Genomic DNA, 15,965 nt, shown 5'->3' with positions numbered 1-15,965 from the left:
TGTGATAATAGGTTTTCACAGGTGATTCACTTAAGGACCATATGTGATAATAGGTTTCCACATTTTTGAGCTCGAAAAAACCAAAAAAAAATTTGACCCGACCAGGCACCCCCCAAGTCATAAGTCACACGATTTTTAGCACGAAATACGTGTGCGTGCAGTTCATGGCACCCAAACCCTAGACCTCTCAGCTCATGCGATACGTTCTTACCTTCCCATCACAGAAATACTAGTGATCTCTTCTATCTAAAACTTCAAATGATTATTTGGACATCTAAATAACTTCAAATGAAAAAGTTTTTAACTACAAAGTTATAGATCTCATCGAGTACAAATTTCATATAAAGCTTGTCCTAATTCGACTTCGTATGAAAATGTTATGATTTTTTTAAGATAAACTGTCATCCTTAAGTGAACCGCCTCTGAAAATATCTTTTGCACAGGGTTTATATAAGGAATCACTTATGGTAATCATCCAATTCCAGAGACAGTTCACATAAGGAACCGCCTCTAGAAATACCTTTTACACAGGCTGTTTATATAAGAAACTGTTTGCGGTAATCATCATATTTTCAGAGGCGATTCACATAAGGAACCGCTTCTAGAAATGACATTTTACACATACTGTTCACATAAGGAACCACATATGGTAATCATCCTATTTCCACAGGTAGTTGTTATCGCCTGTGAAAATTTGTTTCCACAGGTAACCCGAAACCGCAGAAACTGCTCATGCGGTTTGTCATTTGAACCGCCTGTGGAAAGGCATCTCATGTGTCTAAAAAATATAGTTTTTGTAGTGATGCATATGTGATAATATCACAGATGGATTTTCCTAAAACCCATATGTGTCTGTATAACATAAACAGACAGATTTGTAAAAATCAACTATGAGTTCTGGCACACCCAAACAGCGGTCATGTTACAAATATATCTTTCTTAACAATTGTATGTGGGTATTTTATCAGTGACGGATCCTAAGAAACCGTCTGTGTTACTCCGTCTGCTTTCACTGATTCTGTGACAATTCCAGTCTAGCTATTACGGCTACATAGGGTTAACATTAGAATCACAAAAAATGAATTGCGCCTATCAAAATTTGAATCACCAAACAAACATTATACAAGATCTATTTGCCCCAAATTGGTGGCACGATGAGCGTACCAATAATTCTAATTTAATTAGCAACGCACCTACAGTATCCATGGCTTAATAATTAGGTTGGAGCTTAGCTTCTTAGTCTATTATATAGTTGTGTGACCACTTTTTTTCTCAAAACCAAAATTTAGGTGGAATACTATTTCGTTCCTAGATAACATAACAAATTGGCAAATGTGTGAGCAACAATTACTGGATAACATAGTTTTTGAGCACTAAAATGATATTCGCCAAACAAAAAGATCTAGATTTATCAAATATTTTCCTATCTCGGTTTAAAAAATAAACACATAGCATCCACGAATTGACCTTAAATTCTCTGGACAACTACCTACACTTTGTAGCACGCATTATAGGCTCGAGAGCTGAAATCAAAGCGATGGACACTTCGCGAGCTATGATTCGCCGCTGGCCTGTCAGGCATGGGGAGAGCCAGACGATGAACCGATAGATTGGTCTGTGCATGCACACTGAGCTGGGGCGAGTAAGGGTGCGTGCCACCGGGTCACCAGCCTGCCCCGTTTCCCAGCAAAAATTGGTCATCACCGCGTGCGGGACCATGCATGATGCATCGATCCGTCTTCGACTATCATTAGTCCAAGATTGGATGGGTCCGAAGTAGGCGGCAGCCGGCTTTAGGAGCCAAGCCACCTTTACTGTTTAATATGCCATTCCACTGCATGCATATATCAGATGTCACGCACCCTTATTTGATGCACCTGAAGACTCAGAGAGCTGATGGACGTCGTTGCGCATAGGAATAGATCTTGCTAACATATAGTTTTAGGTTTCATTTGGAGCAGGGAGCTTTTTCTGTTATCGCGAAAGCTAAATTATTTGCTTGAAATTCTTGGGCTCTAAATAGATCTTTGGTTTTCTACGGTTCTTGTGAAATCTGAAGCCTTGAGAGAAGAAGGCCAGTAAAAAAATAATCAAAACATTTTTACTGATTAGAAGTTTTTACTTGCAAGATTGTATCAATCTGAGCTGACTAGGTGTTTAAGGCAAAGTACCTACTTGAGCGCTTATTTAGAAACTGGGCTATAGAAACGACGTGTCTCTCACGAAGCCTTCTCACGACCCCATCTAGGGTTCGCCACCATTTGGTCCCTCCTCCTCCTCCTCCGGCAATCTCGCCGGCGGTGAGAGGGAGTGGAGAACCCATCTCTTTGTAGTTCTACTTCTACTAGCCAGTAGTTTATTACCTAAATAAATTTTCTCAATGACGTTGTGGTTGTCGGGGACCTTTTGCCTCTACCGGTTCCTCTCCGACGACGGCGTGGCAGGCGGTGCTTCCTCTGACGAAGTTGCTACTCCAAACACGAGAATCCCGTAAGTATTTTGCTATCCATGCTCTTCCCCAAGGCTGTCCGTGCTCGTCTTCGGCAATGGAGGCGATCCCAGCGAGCATCCCGGCAAGAAGAGAGTTTGGTATGTTTTCCTGAGTCTATGTACGAACGGGTTGGTTGGATCTTGGATCCCCTGGTTTGGGTCCTTTTCTTTCCGGGTTGTTGTGAAAATCGACAACGTCGGATGTAAACTTCGAGTGGTTGGCTTGTTCAGCGGCACCGGCCAATTTCTTGATATGCAAGGGAGATGAAGATGATGACCGATGTTCGTTCAAATGATCCTTCATATGCCGGAGTTGGTCGGTGTTATGGCTACTGGATCCCTGCGCCACAACCAACTTGCCCGCAAGACTTGTCAGTCGTAGAATGCTGAAATAGAGCAGTACCAAGGTTCGGTTCACAGATCACTTTAAATGATTAAAAAAGATCACTTTAAATGATTAAAAAAGGGACCATTGAATAAAGAACTGAACTTGAGTATGGTTGCCTGATGAGCGAGATCTTAACACGTGAATAACAAACCAGTCGCCTTCCCAAAGATATGGACCAAGAAGATTTAGCCAGTCCCAATATGCATTGAAGTACTTGCTAGATACATCACACCTCCTACGATGGTTGCTAAAGCTCCGAGTGAACCCGAAATAGCGTTTGTATGCTTCTCTTATGGGTTTCCAATATCTAGAGCCTCTATGTTTAACTTTCGTGGATCTAATGTGTTCTGCTCTTGGTGTCCTGCGGTGGTTAAGATTGAAGTTATCGAATTTGGAATAGAGCTTTTTGTGTGTGGTCGTGTAATTTAGTTAATTTTGGGTGACTTTGTGATATACGAGGTTTGTAATCACTGTTATATTTTAATATAATCCAAGCTGAAAAGAGGGGGGAAAGGCGTAGTACCTACGCTCCTCTCGTGGATTGGAGTACCTGCACCAACCGGCTGCGGGCACTGTACGTCCCATTTTTTTTCTCCACCGGATCCTCGCAAGCGGTCACTGACACGGGGCCTAGGGTTAGCATGCATGCATGTATGACCCGCCTGGCCGGCTGCGATTTGTGACAAGATCGCAAGGCAAATCGTCCGTACCCAACTCCGCGTGCGACAGTGTTCATCAGTTTTTGCTAAGGTTTTCGTCGACATGACCCATGTAGCCCAACAGTGTTCTAGTTGGAGCGTCGCCGTATGATCTGCATTGTATTGCCATTGACTACTCTTGCTTCTCTGACATAATTTAATCAGGTCCTTTTTTAGTTCTCGAAAAGAAATCAGGTTTTTTTTTAGTTTTCTAAAAAAATAAAATTTATTTATGATAATAAAGCTAGCTGATGCATCGCTCCAAGGGACAAGGAATGGATAACATAATTCTAAGGGGCGATAATACAATCAGGAAAAATATTTAGTAATGATGTGAATGATAAGAAGATTAGACCATGCAAATCTGATCTGCAGTTCCGGGGCATTCAAGTGCGCGGACAAGAATCTGGGCCGGAGAGCACTGGAAAGATGGGCAGGGAGGGACAATGACAACTACGAGCTCTACGCTGCCGCAACAGGATGGCAAATTCAAGGCCCCTCATTCAATACCGTCGTACACATTCTCCAGCAAGAACGCCGCCCTCGAAAACCCACCCGAGACCTGCTCGAATCACCCCCAAAAGACATGCGTGACGCCATCGTGAGCCGGCCGATGCAGCTCGCGATTTGATCGAGCTTACGGCTTACGGGTTGCCTGTGGCCATGGATGGTGATGGATGCGCGCGCGCTTAGTTAAGCGGCGATCTGGAGTAGGTCGGGACTTATTTTGGTCCCGCGCCCGGGTCGGAGCCGTGCGGGCGGGCGGGCGATCGGACGCTGGCGCATCATCAAGCGCGTCCGGCGGGGAAGCATTGCGGCAGCAGCGCAGCTACCGTGCATCAATGGCGCAGTAAAGTGAGGTGGGGAGAGGGGAGGGCGGGGCGCGCTTCAAACTAGCCGCCTGCTCCGATCCTGCGTCCCCTGCCTGCCTGGCCGGTCTTTTTTTTTTAAGAAGGGGGTGACTTATATTAGATCAAGTGTAGCATATATATTATAAAACAGGAATCTGGCAGAAGATAAACACAAAGAAAAATATAGGTCTTATCATTGACACCCCGAGCTTTATCTCCGTTCTGTCATCACCGAGCCAGGTCGAGGGAACTGGAGCCGGCCTCCACATCAACGAGAACAGGCCAATTAAAGGCCAAAAGATTTTTAGAAGTCACAAACAGTGACATCCTGCAACAGGGATGCATTGAGAGCGATACACGCTTCGGGCAATCTCGCCAACCAAAATGAAACCCGACGCTGTTGAACACGTCAACGACTCAGAAGGGAGACCCGACGTCTCCGACAAGCACATTGTCAACCCAGACTTGAAGCTCGCACCACTTCTCAAAGATGTAACACAAACAATACACTTCCATACAAAACACCATAAGCCCGCCAACGAAAGCCGTGCTATTGCAGATCCTTGACGACGCAGTCACCATAGCCCGTCCCTTCCTGCACGGAGAAGAGGACCAGGTCGACCCAACCCCACCAGACCTTGCCACCAACCCACGCACCATGGGCACCAGCCTTGCGCAGCACCCGCCGGAGATGACACCACAGACAGCGTCACCAGAGGCAGCCACCACTGGACACCCCAAAAATATCTCTGGAACCACACCGCAAGGGCCATCGAAGCTCCAACGTTAAAGAGAGCGACACCTCGACGACCCACACCGGAGAGGAACCCGATAAAACAAAAGATTTGTGGCAAACACATCCTCATTGACAAACCTAACACCTAAACATACCTTAAACTGAGAACCTACACGGCTAAACCTATCTAGACTTACTGTTACAAAACTAGAAGGGGACCCTCACCCTTATCCACGCCACCGGCAAGCCAGAGACGGAAAGAGAGGGGGCCGATCTAGCTGCAAATCGATGGTCTCCTATAAAATCGCCTCTCTACACTATAGCGTGGGGAAAGTGCTCACATGTACCAGCAAGAATGCTAGGCCAACCTTGATCTCGCTTGAGCCTAGATCCGTGGCACGAACTGTGAGCTGGGAAAATTACGTGATAGGTCGGGTCTATTGTTTTTTAGAGTGTCTAGTGTGCAGTCTATACTTTTTCTTGTAATCTAGCTACTGAACCCTACACCTTGTCTCTACTGCCACGACTCAGTGTGCTGCCAGTAGATAAGGTCGCTCCTGCCGCCTCCTGTCTCGTACTTTGCTGCACCACCACCACCATCATTGTTGTCAAACCTCCTTCCTTCTCTTTGGTGTCCATTGTCGCTGATCCACCACCTCCACCTCATTACTATTTTCTCATGTCGATTTCTACAAGCTATCTCCTTCCTACGATCCACAAGCTATCTCCTTCCTATGATCCACAAGTGGTAGCACCACTTCCGCCTTGTCACTACTACCACCTGCCCACCCCGGCCTTCTATTAAGACCAGGGAGGCATGGTGAACCCGAAAGCCCTAGTCCGATCAACCGTCCACCCTAGATGCATCGCATGAATCTCAAACGAGTCCATGGTCGTAAATTTGATAAACTATTTCCATCACACAAAAACAATCAGACTGTTGTATAGCATTCTTTGGTCCATGATCTTGACCGTCGAACACGAGATCGGACGGTCCAAAAACACGCGCAATTGCACTGCTGTTGCCGCGGAGTACGACTGATGCCGTTCCCATCCTGCTGCCGTAGGGGGGGGGGGGGGGGGCTGGCGCCCCGGCCAACCACCGTATTAAAGCGGCCGTCGCTGGGAATCAGCACGGTGATGTGTGCCACCCACTTACGACTGCGCGCGCTTAAATCGCACGTCCGCCGCGTCCAAATCGGCCGCTCCGCTGCCGTGACGGACGCCGCAGCGGACGTGCCACCTCACGAGTCGGTTTCTTGACAAGAAGAGAGAGGCCTGCCAGTCTAGGCCGTTGCCATCGCTCGGCGATGACAGCGAGATACGACAGGCAGAGAGCAATTAGAACTGGCACTCCTGTAATAGCGCGACCCGGAAAAGGAAGCAGGGGGCATGAACGCAACATCGCACAGCTTTTACCAGAACTTCTTTTCCCTTTCCACTTATAATCGAAATGAATGTTCATTTAAGGCTTTACATTAATGGACAGAAGTCAATACCCGAACCATTCATCCTCTGCTGCGGCACCAACGACAATGGCGAGATGACAAGGATGGAGGGGGAGAGAGATGGGAATTGGAGCTGTGGAGAAATGCATGGTTGCAGCGAGAGGAAAGGGACAAGGTAGCATGGTGCGTTCTTGACTCCCTCGGTCTCAAAGCCTTCGATCCTGGCGCACGAACGAATGCCTAAGAAAACTTGATGAAATCCTGCAAATTTAAGTAAGGGAAACGAAAAGAAAAGGACACGGAATCTAAAGAAGGAACTATTATGGTAATGGATTCATGGATGGGTTGATGGAGGGGGGAGAGGGAGTTGCGTCAGCTTCGGGAGCAGCGGCAGGTGGAGTCCATGAATGCGAGCATTCAACGGGCCAACGAACTCTCGTCGGTCACTGAGGCGGCGGCGGCTGGCTTGGCGAGGTGAGGTGAGGCACGGTGATGAGATGGTGGATCAAGATCAATGGCCGGGGCAGTGGAGGGCGGCCTTGATCTGCTGCACGGTGGTACTGATGAGGCCGTTGACGGTGGCGACTGACTCGGCGTTGAGCCTGGAGGATGGCAGGCTGCTGACGAGGATCTGGAACGCGACGGTGACGACGCAGCCCGGCGGGGGAGCGAGCTGGCCGGTGCTGCTGGACGCGCCCGCACCGGACCACGATCGGCCGTCCGGCAGGATGGCGAAGCCCGAAGGAAGCAGCGGGATGCTCGACGGGTCCTCGCCGCTCATCACCACGTTCGCCGCCGGGATGTCGATCGGCGAGTACACCACCAGCGACCCCGACGCGTCCGTGCAGCTCTCCTGCAGGATCAGCATGCTGTTCTGGCTCGAGTTCAGGCCCTTCGACAAACACAACATCATCGTCAAGATCATCAACAACACATCGAAATGATTAGTTCAACAACACGTCTGAGATTGATTGCTCACTCTCAGCAAGGAGATGCAGTTGCCGGGATTGGAGCCGTTGCGGATGCGCGACACCTCCTGAACCTGATTGCCGTGCGACAGGACGTCCCACTGCGGAAGCAATGGCAAGGCAACATCAAGGCCCCGAGTGTTAAATGGCGAGCGCGACGCGGGCGCGGGTGAGGAGATGTGATGTGATGTGTCCGGACCCCGGATGGACAGGCGGCCGGGCTTACCTGGGAGCGCGCGTTCTCGTCGCGGACGAAGGCGAAGACGTGGTCGCAGGGGACGGGCAGCCAGATGGAGGTGGCGGCGCTGAGGACGAACCCGTTGGGCTGGCCCGGGTCAGCGCTTCGGTGCGTGGAGACGCGAACGCTCACGTCCATGGTGCCGGAGAGCAGCGTCCATCGCTGCAGCGGCGACGAGCTCAGGCTCGCGCAGAAGCTGCTCACCATCCGCTGCGACAGCTTCATCATGCTCCGCTTCCCTTCCGGCGTCACTGCCAATCACAAGAACACGTGAGCCAAGATGCTCAGGTTTATGCATGGATTATATTATATCGACGGAATTCTCAACGTGTGTACCTCCGGCCGGGTCGTTGTGCGGCACGCCGAGCGCGGCGAAGGACGCGAAGCGCTCGCACGCGCGCTGTAGAGCGGCGAGCCACCGGTGCGCCCCGAACGCGGCGCCGCTCAGCACGAGGTTGCGGTAGAGTACGTTGATCGGAAGCATCTGCTCAATCTCCATGTGTTCGACCCAGGTCACCTGCAAGAACAATGCGCGCGACGTGTAAGGAACACCATTGTAGCACAGCACTAGCACCGCACAGGGCAATGCATGTGCACGTGGAGCAATCAGAACAGGGGCATGAGCCGCGTGACCTTGGAGTAGCCATTGGACATGTCGGCGATGAGGCACCCCGACGGCAGCTGGCGGGAGCGCGACTGCACGCCGTAGTGCGCGTCGCGCTGCCCCTCCACGGAGACGTCGACGACGGCCCACAGGCCCTGCTCGATCTGTTTGCAGTAGCGGAGGAAGCTGAACTCGCGCGTCGGGACGACTGGCGTCATGATGTGCAGCTCCTCGTACATCTGCACGACGACACCACGCCATTAGATTCTTCCAATGATCACAAGAACTATTTTTATCAAAGGATTCGACGGCATTACCATGATCAAGGACTCGCTCCGCCCGCACAAGCCGTTTACGAGGACATCAACGGTGTGCGCCTTGGACACGATGCCAGGGAAGAACTCCATCCACTTGTTCTGCAACAACAGCAATCAATCATCAGTGCGACACGACATGGGCGCGAGCAGACTGAAGGCACACCGCCAGAAGACGAACGGGAATGTGTACCGTGTCCATGAAGACGTCGACGAGCGCGACGGCGCTCATGAACACGAGCCCCGAGTCCCTGGACGCTTCGACGTTGATGTCGGGCGGGCGGAACGCGCCGCCGGGCTTGGCGAAGAGGCTGTCGTAGGTGGCGACGTTTAGCGTCTCCCGCGCGTCGCCGGGCGCGCCATTGACCCAGATGTGTTCGCCGGCCTGCGCGAGCCGGATGAGCTCGTCCATGGCACGCGCGGCGATCTCGGCCATCATGGGCCGCTCCATTTCGGTCACGGGAGCCGGCATGTGGAACGGCATCCCGGACGAGCACCCACTGAGGAGGTCAAGGTCCAGAGATGGCCCGCCGAGCCCCTGCCCGGACAGCCCGCCGACGGACAGGTCCAGCGACGATACGGACATCGTCGACACCGGCGGCATCTGCGTGAACGGCCGGCCGAGGTACTTGGACGTGATGCTCGACACGCGGTCCAGCTGCGCGCATCAGGTTGGCACCCAAGACGAACGTCAGAGACGTACAAAAATACACCATATACGTACACAGACCGGCGAGGACGTCGCCGGAAACAGCGCCCTCCTTGATTAAGTCATGATTACCTCTTCCTTGAGGTGGGCGTTCTCCATGCGGAGCTTCTGCTCGTCGAAGAAGTCCTCGGCGACGGGCGGGCCGCCGCAGTTGGGGCAGATGATGTTCTTGAGCGCCTCGCGCATGGTGATGTTCTCGCACCGGATCTTGTCGTTCTCGGCGCGCAGGAAGCAGTTGTCCGCGCGCTCGTGCTGCGCCTGCAACACCATTCATGCACAAACACAAGCGCGTCATTCATCAAGAAATCCATCACAAACAGAAGAGAAAAATTGAAATGGAACACGGCAACATCGTAAAAAAAATCAAGGAAACTCGAGACTCTTCGTACCTTCATCTGGGTGCGGCGGTTCTGAAACCAGAACTTGATCTGGCGCGGCTCCAGGCCGAGCTCCCGGCTCAGTGCCGCGCGCTGGTTCTCGTCGGGGTGGGGGCACTCCTTGAACATCCTGCACGCGTGGACACCATCACATTCCATCGACCACGACGCCGCCGCCGCCATGAACAACGCCACAAGGGACACAAAGGAAGAAACAAAAAACAAGAGAGAAGAGCGTACGCCTCGAGCTGCTGAATCTGGCGAGGGGTGTGGCGGTGGTACCGCTTCCGCCGCCGCTGGCTGTCGGAGCCCTCAGGTTCGTCGCCGAAATCCATTTCCTACCAACCTTTTCCTCTCTCGCCCGCTTGCTCTACAGCTGCAGGGGGAGGAGGAGGGATCTCTGTACTGCGCTGTAGCCTCGCTCCCTGCTCCTATTTATGCAAGATGAGCAGGAGCAAGACGGCGCCGAGGTGGTAACCTCCCAACTCCAGATCAACGTCGCAGAATAGGCAAGATCTCGCGAAATCTTGGGTCCAGCCATGCTTCACGCCATTCCCCCTCTGTTTCCCTTGCACCTTGTTTCCCTTCTTGCTCGCCCTCCTCCGTTTCCACACCCAACAGCTACACTTTCTCACTCTGTCTCTCTCCTCCACACCCGCTTCTTGGTCTTGCACTGTTCCTGCCAATCTTTCTTCCTCCGGCTCTCGTAGGATAGAGAGAGGAGCAGCGGTAGTGTATCAGTAGCAGTAGTAACCGGTGCGAGCCAATAAAGGGCCGAGGTTTTTAAGCAGGGGAGGGCAGGGCGCCCGTTGAGGCCATGGCCTCTCTCTTTCTCTCTCTACAGCGCCTCTGTTGGGTTTGGACGGGAGAACAGCTGGAGCCATTTAAGGCCAAACGGGTCTGGTCTGCATGCCGCATTTCCTCATCAGATTCCTCACTCTGCACCTGCAAACTCGACGACTGGAAGGCCAGCAATTTTTTTCTTCCTTTTTTTAATGGTAGTGCTAGCATTTAGACTGCGACACTTAACAGTACTACTCTTCTTCCATCATAAATATATATTATTTAAATAAGATATAATATTTAATATATAATTTTCACTACTATTTTTATTATAATATATTTATAAAATCCATTAAAATTTTGACATTATGAAAACATGTTTAAGATAACTCTACATATATGATTTTAAGATTTCTAAACTAAATATTGTAAAAGATATTTTTAGTCAAAGTTCTAAAATTTTGATCTAACTTTTTTTTTAAATAATATGTATTTATGATTGCAAGGGTAGTATGGAACGGTTGAGCGATTGAATATGTTGCTATCTTGATCGAATTTGAACTTTACAATGGTTGACAATAAGCAGTTTAATGCATATGTTTCTTACATATTAGACAAGCCCAAGGGAGTTCCTTCACGGGCAGATTCCCGTCGTGAAGGGATTTCCGTTCCCTTCAGCGCTCCCAACGGTTTTCCTTCACGGTTCCCTTCACGACGGGATTCCCAGGGTCATTCCCTTCAGGACAGGATTCTCTCTCCGTTCCCTTCGCGATTCCCTTCGAAGGAAAGCTGTTGGAGATGAGAGGAAATAAAGGGAATAGGAACGGGGAAAGGAATCGGGAAGGAAACAAAATAAAGAGAATATGATTAGGGATAGTCTTACTAGAACGTGGTTTTGGATTTTATACCCTGCAGATCCGAGAAACAGGTATTAGAGTCGCGTCTCTTCCCGTACTCCAGCGTGACTAATTTCTTAGTCATTAATTAGCTATCTAGCGCAAAATAATTGATGTGATAAGTACTTTAAAAAGAAAAAAGAAACTAGCGTTTTGAGTTATCCTAAGCTTAATACCTGTTAATATGTACGCAGGTTTTATAACAACATGCTATTTTCGCACTTATTAATAGAACCAGGCTTTGGAGCTTCGCCTGTGAATCGGGAATATTGGAAATGCTCCGTTACTGATCATTTTGTTCCGATTCGGATCTCTTCTTACCCTCCTGCGGGCTGTTGGTTGTTGTAACATAAATTTGTATCATTAAGATAGCGTGTGTTGTTCCTACTATAGTAGTACAACTGAGTTTTGGAATCTCTATTTAGATAATGAAAAATCTTTTTCGGCCTCTGCAACTTATGGTGCAGATAACCTGTTTTATTATTACAATTTGCCACGAAATACAAGCATATATGCATAAACATAAAGATAATACGCTTCATGATTATTGGGATATCAAGCGCCACATAGCCTGCTATTAAACTATCATCCATTCTTAACAAAAACTTCTATAGTAATTGCCTTGTGCATAACTACTCTCTCTTCCTCTTTTTTAACAAATTACAATGCTGAAGCCAATATGCCCCTCTGAAGAATGCTTGTGAAAAAAGTTCTTATTTTGTTATTAAAAGTGATATTATTATGGTATAACCATACAACTTGTGATGTTCCTACTATGGTAGTACAACTGAGTCTTAGAATCTCTAGCGTGTGAATTAGATAAGGATTACCGGAATGTAATGTCAAAGATATTATGTTACGTTTTCATATAATTTCCATATGTGCATTGTATAATTTCTGTAACGTAAACTCCTAACTTTATGATAGGGTACAATGCTTCTCATGTGTTAATAGAACCAGGTTTACGAATTTACAAGTGACTCGATGACAGGTTTCTACTTCAGTTGAGCTATAGTCCTATGATTGCTCGTGATTGTTCTTATGAGTTAATACAACGGATTTAGAATTTATAACGTGTGGATCAGAGAAAGGATTACTAGAGTGTTGCATTACTCATCCTTATTTTCATTGGTGTGGGACAATTGATTTCTATAACTGGAACGTGTATAGAGCATGTTGGTAAGACCGTACGGAGCGAGTCGAGCTGACGGGGGCTCGAGGCTCCTGTCCCGCACCCCTTTGGTCTCCTGAAGACCGTGCAATTTGAGGAAGACCGTGCAATTTGAGGAGGCACCATTAAAAAAATTAATTTTGATAACTTAAATTATCACATGATGTTTATTATGTATTCATAGAACCGGGTTTGGAATTTGCGACAACAGAAAATTATTTATTAAACATGTAGTATTACGACTTACTTCTCTTCTATTTTCCTTCCCATCTCCATACTCATCTGTGCCAGGTAGCCACTGAATTCAGTAACTAAAACTTTAAATTTTGCCATGGTACGTGGGTGTTGTACAGTTATGTATTAAAAGATTATGTTTTGGAACTTATAGCGCACAAATCGTAGAAATAGTATCAAAACATAACATTGTCGGTTCTCTTTTTCCTTCACATCTCTATTTTCATTCTTGATGACTGGTCGATTTCAGTAACGTGTACATATATATATATATATATATATATATATATATCTATATATATATATATGTATATATATATGCAGATCGATGATAGCACCAGCCTTTCTTATGTATTAATTGAGCCATGTTTTGAAATTTGTATAACGCAGATAGAAGAAAGGATTACTAAATCACTATGTCTTCTATTTCTCTTCTCATCTTATTTTCATTTCCTTAGGAACATTTCGGTGATGTAAATCATGAAAATACAGGGTGATAAGTTTCAAACATTTTGCGATTCTTAGTGACATACAAATTACTTTTATTCTGCTCTTTACGTATTTGGTAGAAACATGGCATTGCAATACGTATTTATAAGTTAGGTTTTCAGCTACAAAACCAAATAAAAAGATGAACAACATTTTTAAAGTTTTAAATATTTTTAGATGTGATCAATATGAGTGGAATGATTGGTAATATCTAAAATATGACCCAAAAAAAATGCAAGTTTATTAAATTTTGAAAAGAGATACATTATGCATGCTAATAACTTGTTTCCAAATTATAGTAGCATCACGATGAAGCTTTCATACAGAACATTGTATGCTATCAAACTGAATCTATGCCAGCTAGAATATATCAAGTTCAATTCTTAAAATAGTTGAGTTTGATTGTGCTAGGTTTGGATGCGAACAAATGAAGAAGCTTTCACAAAATAGGCTTAATGGGTTTGAGTTCCTTGTTTTGGTCTCCATCCACAAACCACTCCACAAATGTCATGCTAATAAAGTATACCATATTTTAGAATGTATTTAATATGGCATTAATTTTCTACTAATTATGTAACCATCTAATATGGGAATCTGGATTTCGATACTAGGGAGGAGTAACCAATATAGCATAGTATTTATACTCTAAAGTTAGCAAGTTGTACATTAACTTTGCTACTATTTTTGTATGCATGGCTATCAGCATATTTGTTTGAGCAATGCGATGGGGAAAATGGCAAGATATAATAGTAGAATGGATCGGAATGTTTTCTTCTAGTATGGAAATATACTCACTTACATTTAATTGTAATAAAAGTTTGGGCACAGAGCCCGGTTCATGTACCTAACAGTTTTTTTTTTAATTTTAAAGTCCTAGGGAAATTGACTAGGCTTGATACAATTGTTCCAGACAACATGCCGTCAAGATCAAGATCCACCATTTCCACGTGTGCAGTCAAATTCAACGATCATGTGAATAAAAAATTACGAAAATCCTAAATTAATATGTTTGCATTTGAGGTAGTTGTTTGTTAAAACTGTAGCTGAAGACAATTTTTGGTGCATCATATGTGCTAAAAAAGCATGATCATGGAAAGATACAATAGTGAGATGATTTGTGGAAGAGCTTTTCTCCCACCATGTTCTACAATCTAGTGCTCATCTTCACCGTTCCTTAACTCCATATGATTATTGGTTGAACTACCTATGTGCGAGTTATTGACAAACAAATACATTTGTCACTAAGAAGTGAGAATTAACATGTATCCTTCTTCCATAATAGATGTATGTCATTTGTATCTTATGTATAGAGAATATATTATTTGGTTAAATGTATATGCCTGTAAGTTATTGTTTTTAGATTGAAACATGATTTGAGAGTAAACCTATTTATGAGAAATATATTAGCAGAAAGTTTAGCTCCAACTTGTATATTTACAACTGTGCACATAAGGGAATAAATACATCAAATTGGTTAATTTGTCACACGGAAATGAAATTATTAATGGTTTTGTAATATTGTATCACAACATGAGTTCTTTTTTCAAGCCAAGTTTGTATCTGTTATAACTTTGTTTGCAAAGCTTAGTATGATGTTATGATCTATTGCTTACTAGTATTGAGCCATTACAAGTTTTTGGATTAATACCATCTTACATAATTATGGCTTCAATAACTTATTGTAGGTTGTTTATTTATGTAGAAACATCCCGACCGTAATGGTATACACTTTTAAACAATGGATCATGAGTTATACTATAAAAAATAATCTTATATATCATTTATTTCAAAACTAACAGCATCCTTCTTACAATTTCTAAATGATGGAATATATATAGTTTGCACAAAAGATAAGTGTGGAATGTCCTAATGCATTGCCCATAAAATATTGTTTGTTTTGCAGAGCGTACAAGTAACAAATTGCATTCGAGTTAATCAAATCATACGATTGAAAGGATCGAATGGCCCAAGAGGGAGGTGAATTGGACCATTAAAAATTTACTCATACCAAAATTTAGAACAAGTAGCAACCTTAGCCTAGATAAATTGAAATACGACTACATAATTAAACTAGAAGGAAGCACGAAAAATAAGCAAACTAGAACACAAAATAAATACGGAAAGAAAAGCTTGCAAGAAGTAAAATGCTTGGAAAATAAGGAGATGAACAAGAGAACACCAATTTTTTTCGAGATATCGAGGAGTTGACACTCCCCCTGGTGCTCGTTGGAGCATCCACAAAGAATATCGCTCCTCCTTGAGTCACGAAGTGTCAAGTTCTCACTCATGATTGTCACTTCTCCATGTCTGAATTGGTGGGTATCAAACTAAGCACATAGCTCTTCCTGGAGATCCCACAAGAACTCCAAGAGCTCACTGAGACATCTCCAATCACCAAAGATCGGCTAGGTGTTACCAACCACCAAGAGTAGCAAGCCAATAGCTTCACTCGACCAAAATCAAGCCTAGACTACAGCTAGATGCACACTTGCTGCTCTTAAAGCACTAATGAAGTTCTTAACTTTCAATTAGGGATTTGGAAATCAACTCAAGTGCTCTCCCTTACTTTTT

The 15,965-nt window shown here is 45.8% G+C and overlaps 1 protein-coding gene across 1 annotated transcript; it reads right to left on the bottom strand.

The window, feature by feature from the left end:
- Positions 1 to 6,562: 6,562 nt before the first annotated feature.
- Positions 6,563 to 10,697, bottom strand: LOC133926463 (homeobox-leucine zipper protein ROC8-like). Its single transcript, XM_062372416.1, has 10 exons — positions 10,062 to 10,697; positions 9,834 to 9,951; positions 9,517 to 9,702; positions 8,929 to 9,393; positions 8,739 to 8,837; positions 8,451 to 8,660; positions 8,154 to 8,334; positions 7,806 to 8,068; positions 7,591 to 7,680; positions 6,563 to 7,503 (listed from the first exon to the last, which is right to left on the bottom strand). Exons 1-10 carry the CDS (start codon positions 10,154 to 10,156, stop codon positions 7,123 to 7,125), a joined length of 2,088 nt encoding a protein of 695 aa, XP_062228400.1. The 5' UTR covers positions 10,157 to 10,697; the 3' UTR covers positions 6,563 to 7,122.
- Between the last annotated feature and the right edge of the window lie 5,268 nt (positions 10,698 to 15,965).

The sequence above is a fragment of the Phragmites australis genome, chromosome 8 (assembly GCF_958298935.1).
Source record: "Phragmites australis chromosome 8, lpPhrAust1.1, whole genome shotgun sequence".
Classification (NCBI taxonomy): domain Eukaryota; kingdom Viridiplantae; phylum Streptophyta; class Magnoliopsida; order Poales; family Poaceae; genus Phragmites; species Phragmites australis.
The sequence above is the reverse complement of the archived record's forward strand: the minus strand, read 5'-3'. Positions and strand labels throughout refer to the sequence as shown.

Coding starts and splice junctions, on each gene's coding strand:
- LOC133926463 (XM_062372416.1), bottom strand. CDS start 10,156: ATGGATTTCGGCGACGAACCTGAGGGCTCCGACAGCCAGCGGCGGCGG. Junction 9,703..9,833: donor ACCGCCGCACCCAGATGAAG/GTACGAAGAGTC, acceptor ATGGTGTTGCAG/GCGCAGCACGAGCGCGCGGA. Junction 8,069..8,153: donor GCACAACGACCCGGCCGGAG/GTACACACGTTG, acceptor TGTGATTGGCAG/TGACGCCGGAAGGGAAGCGG.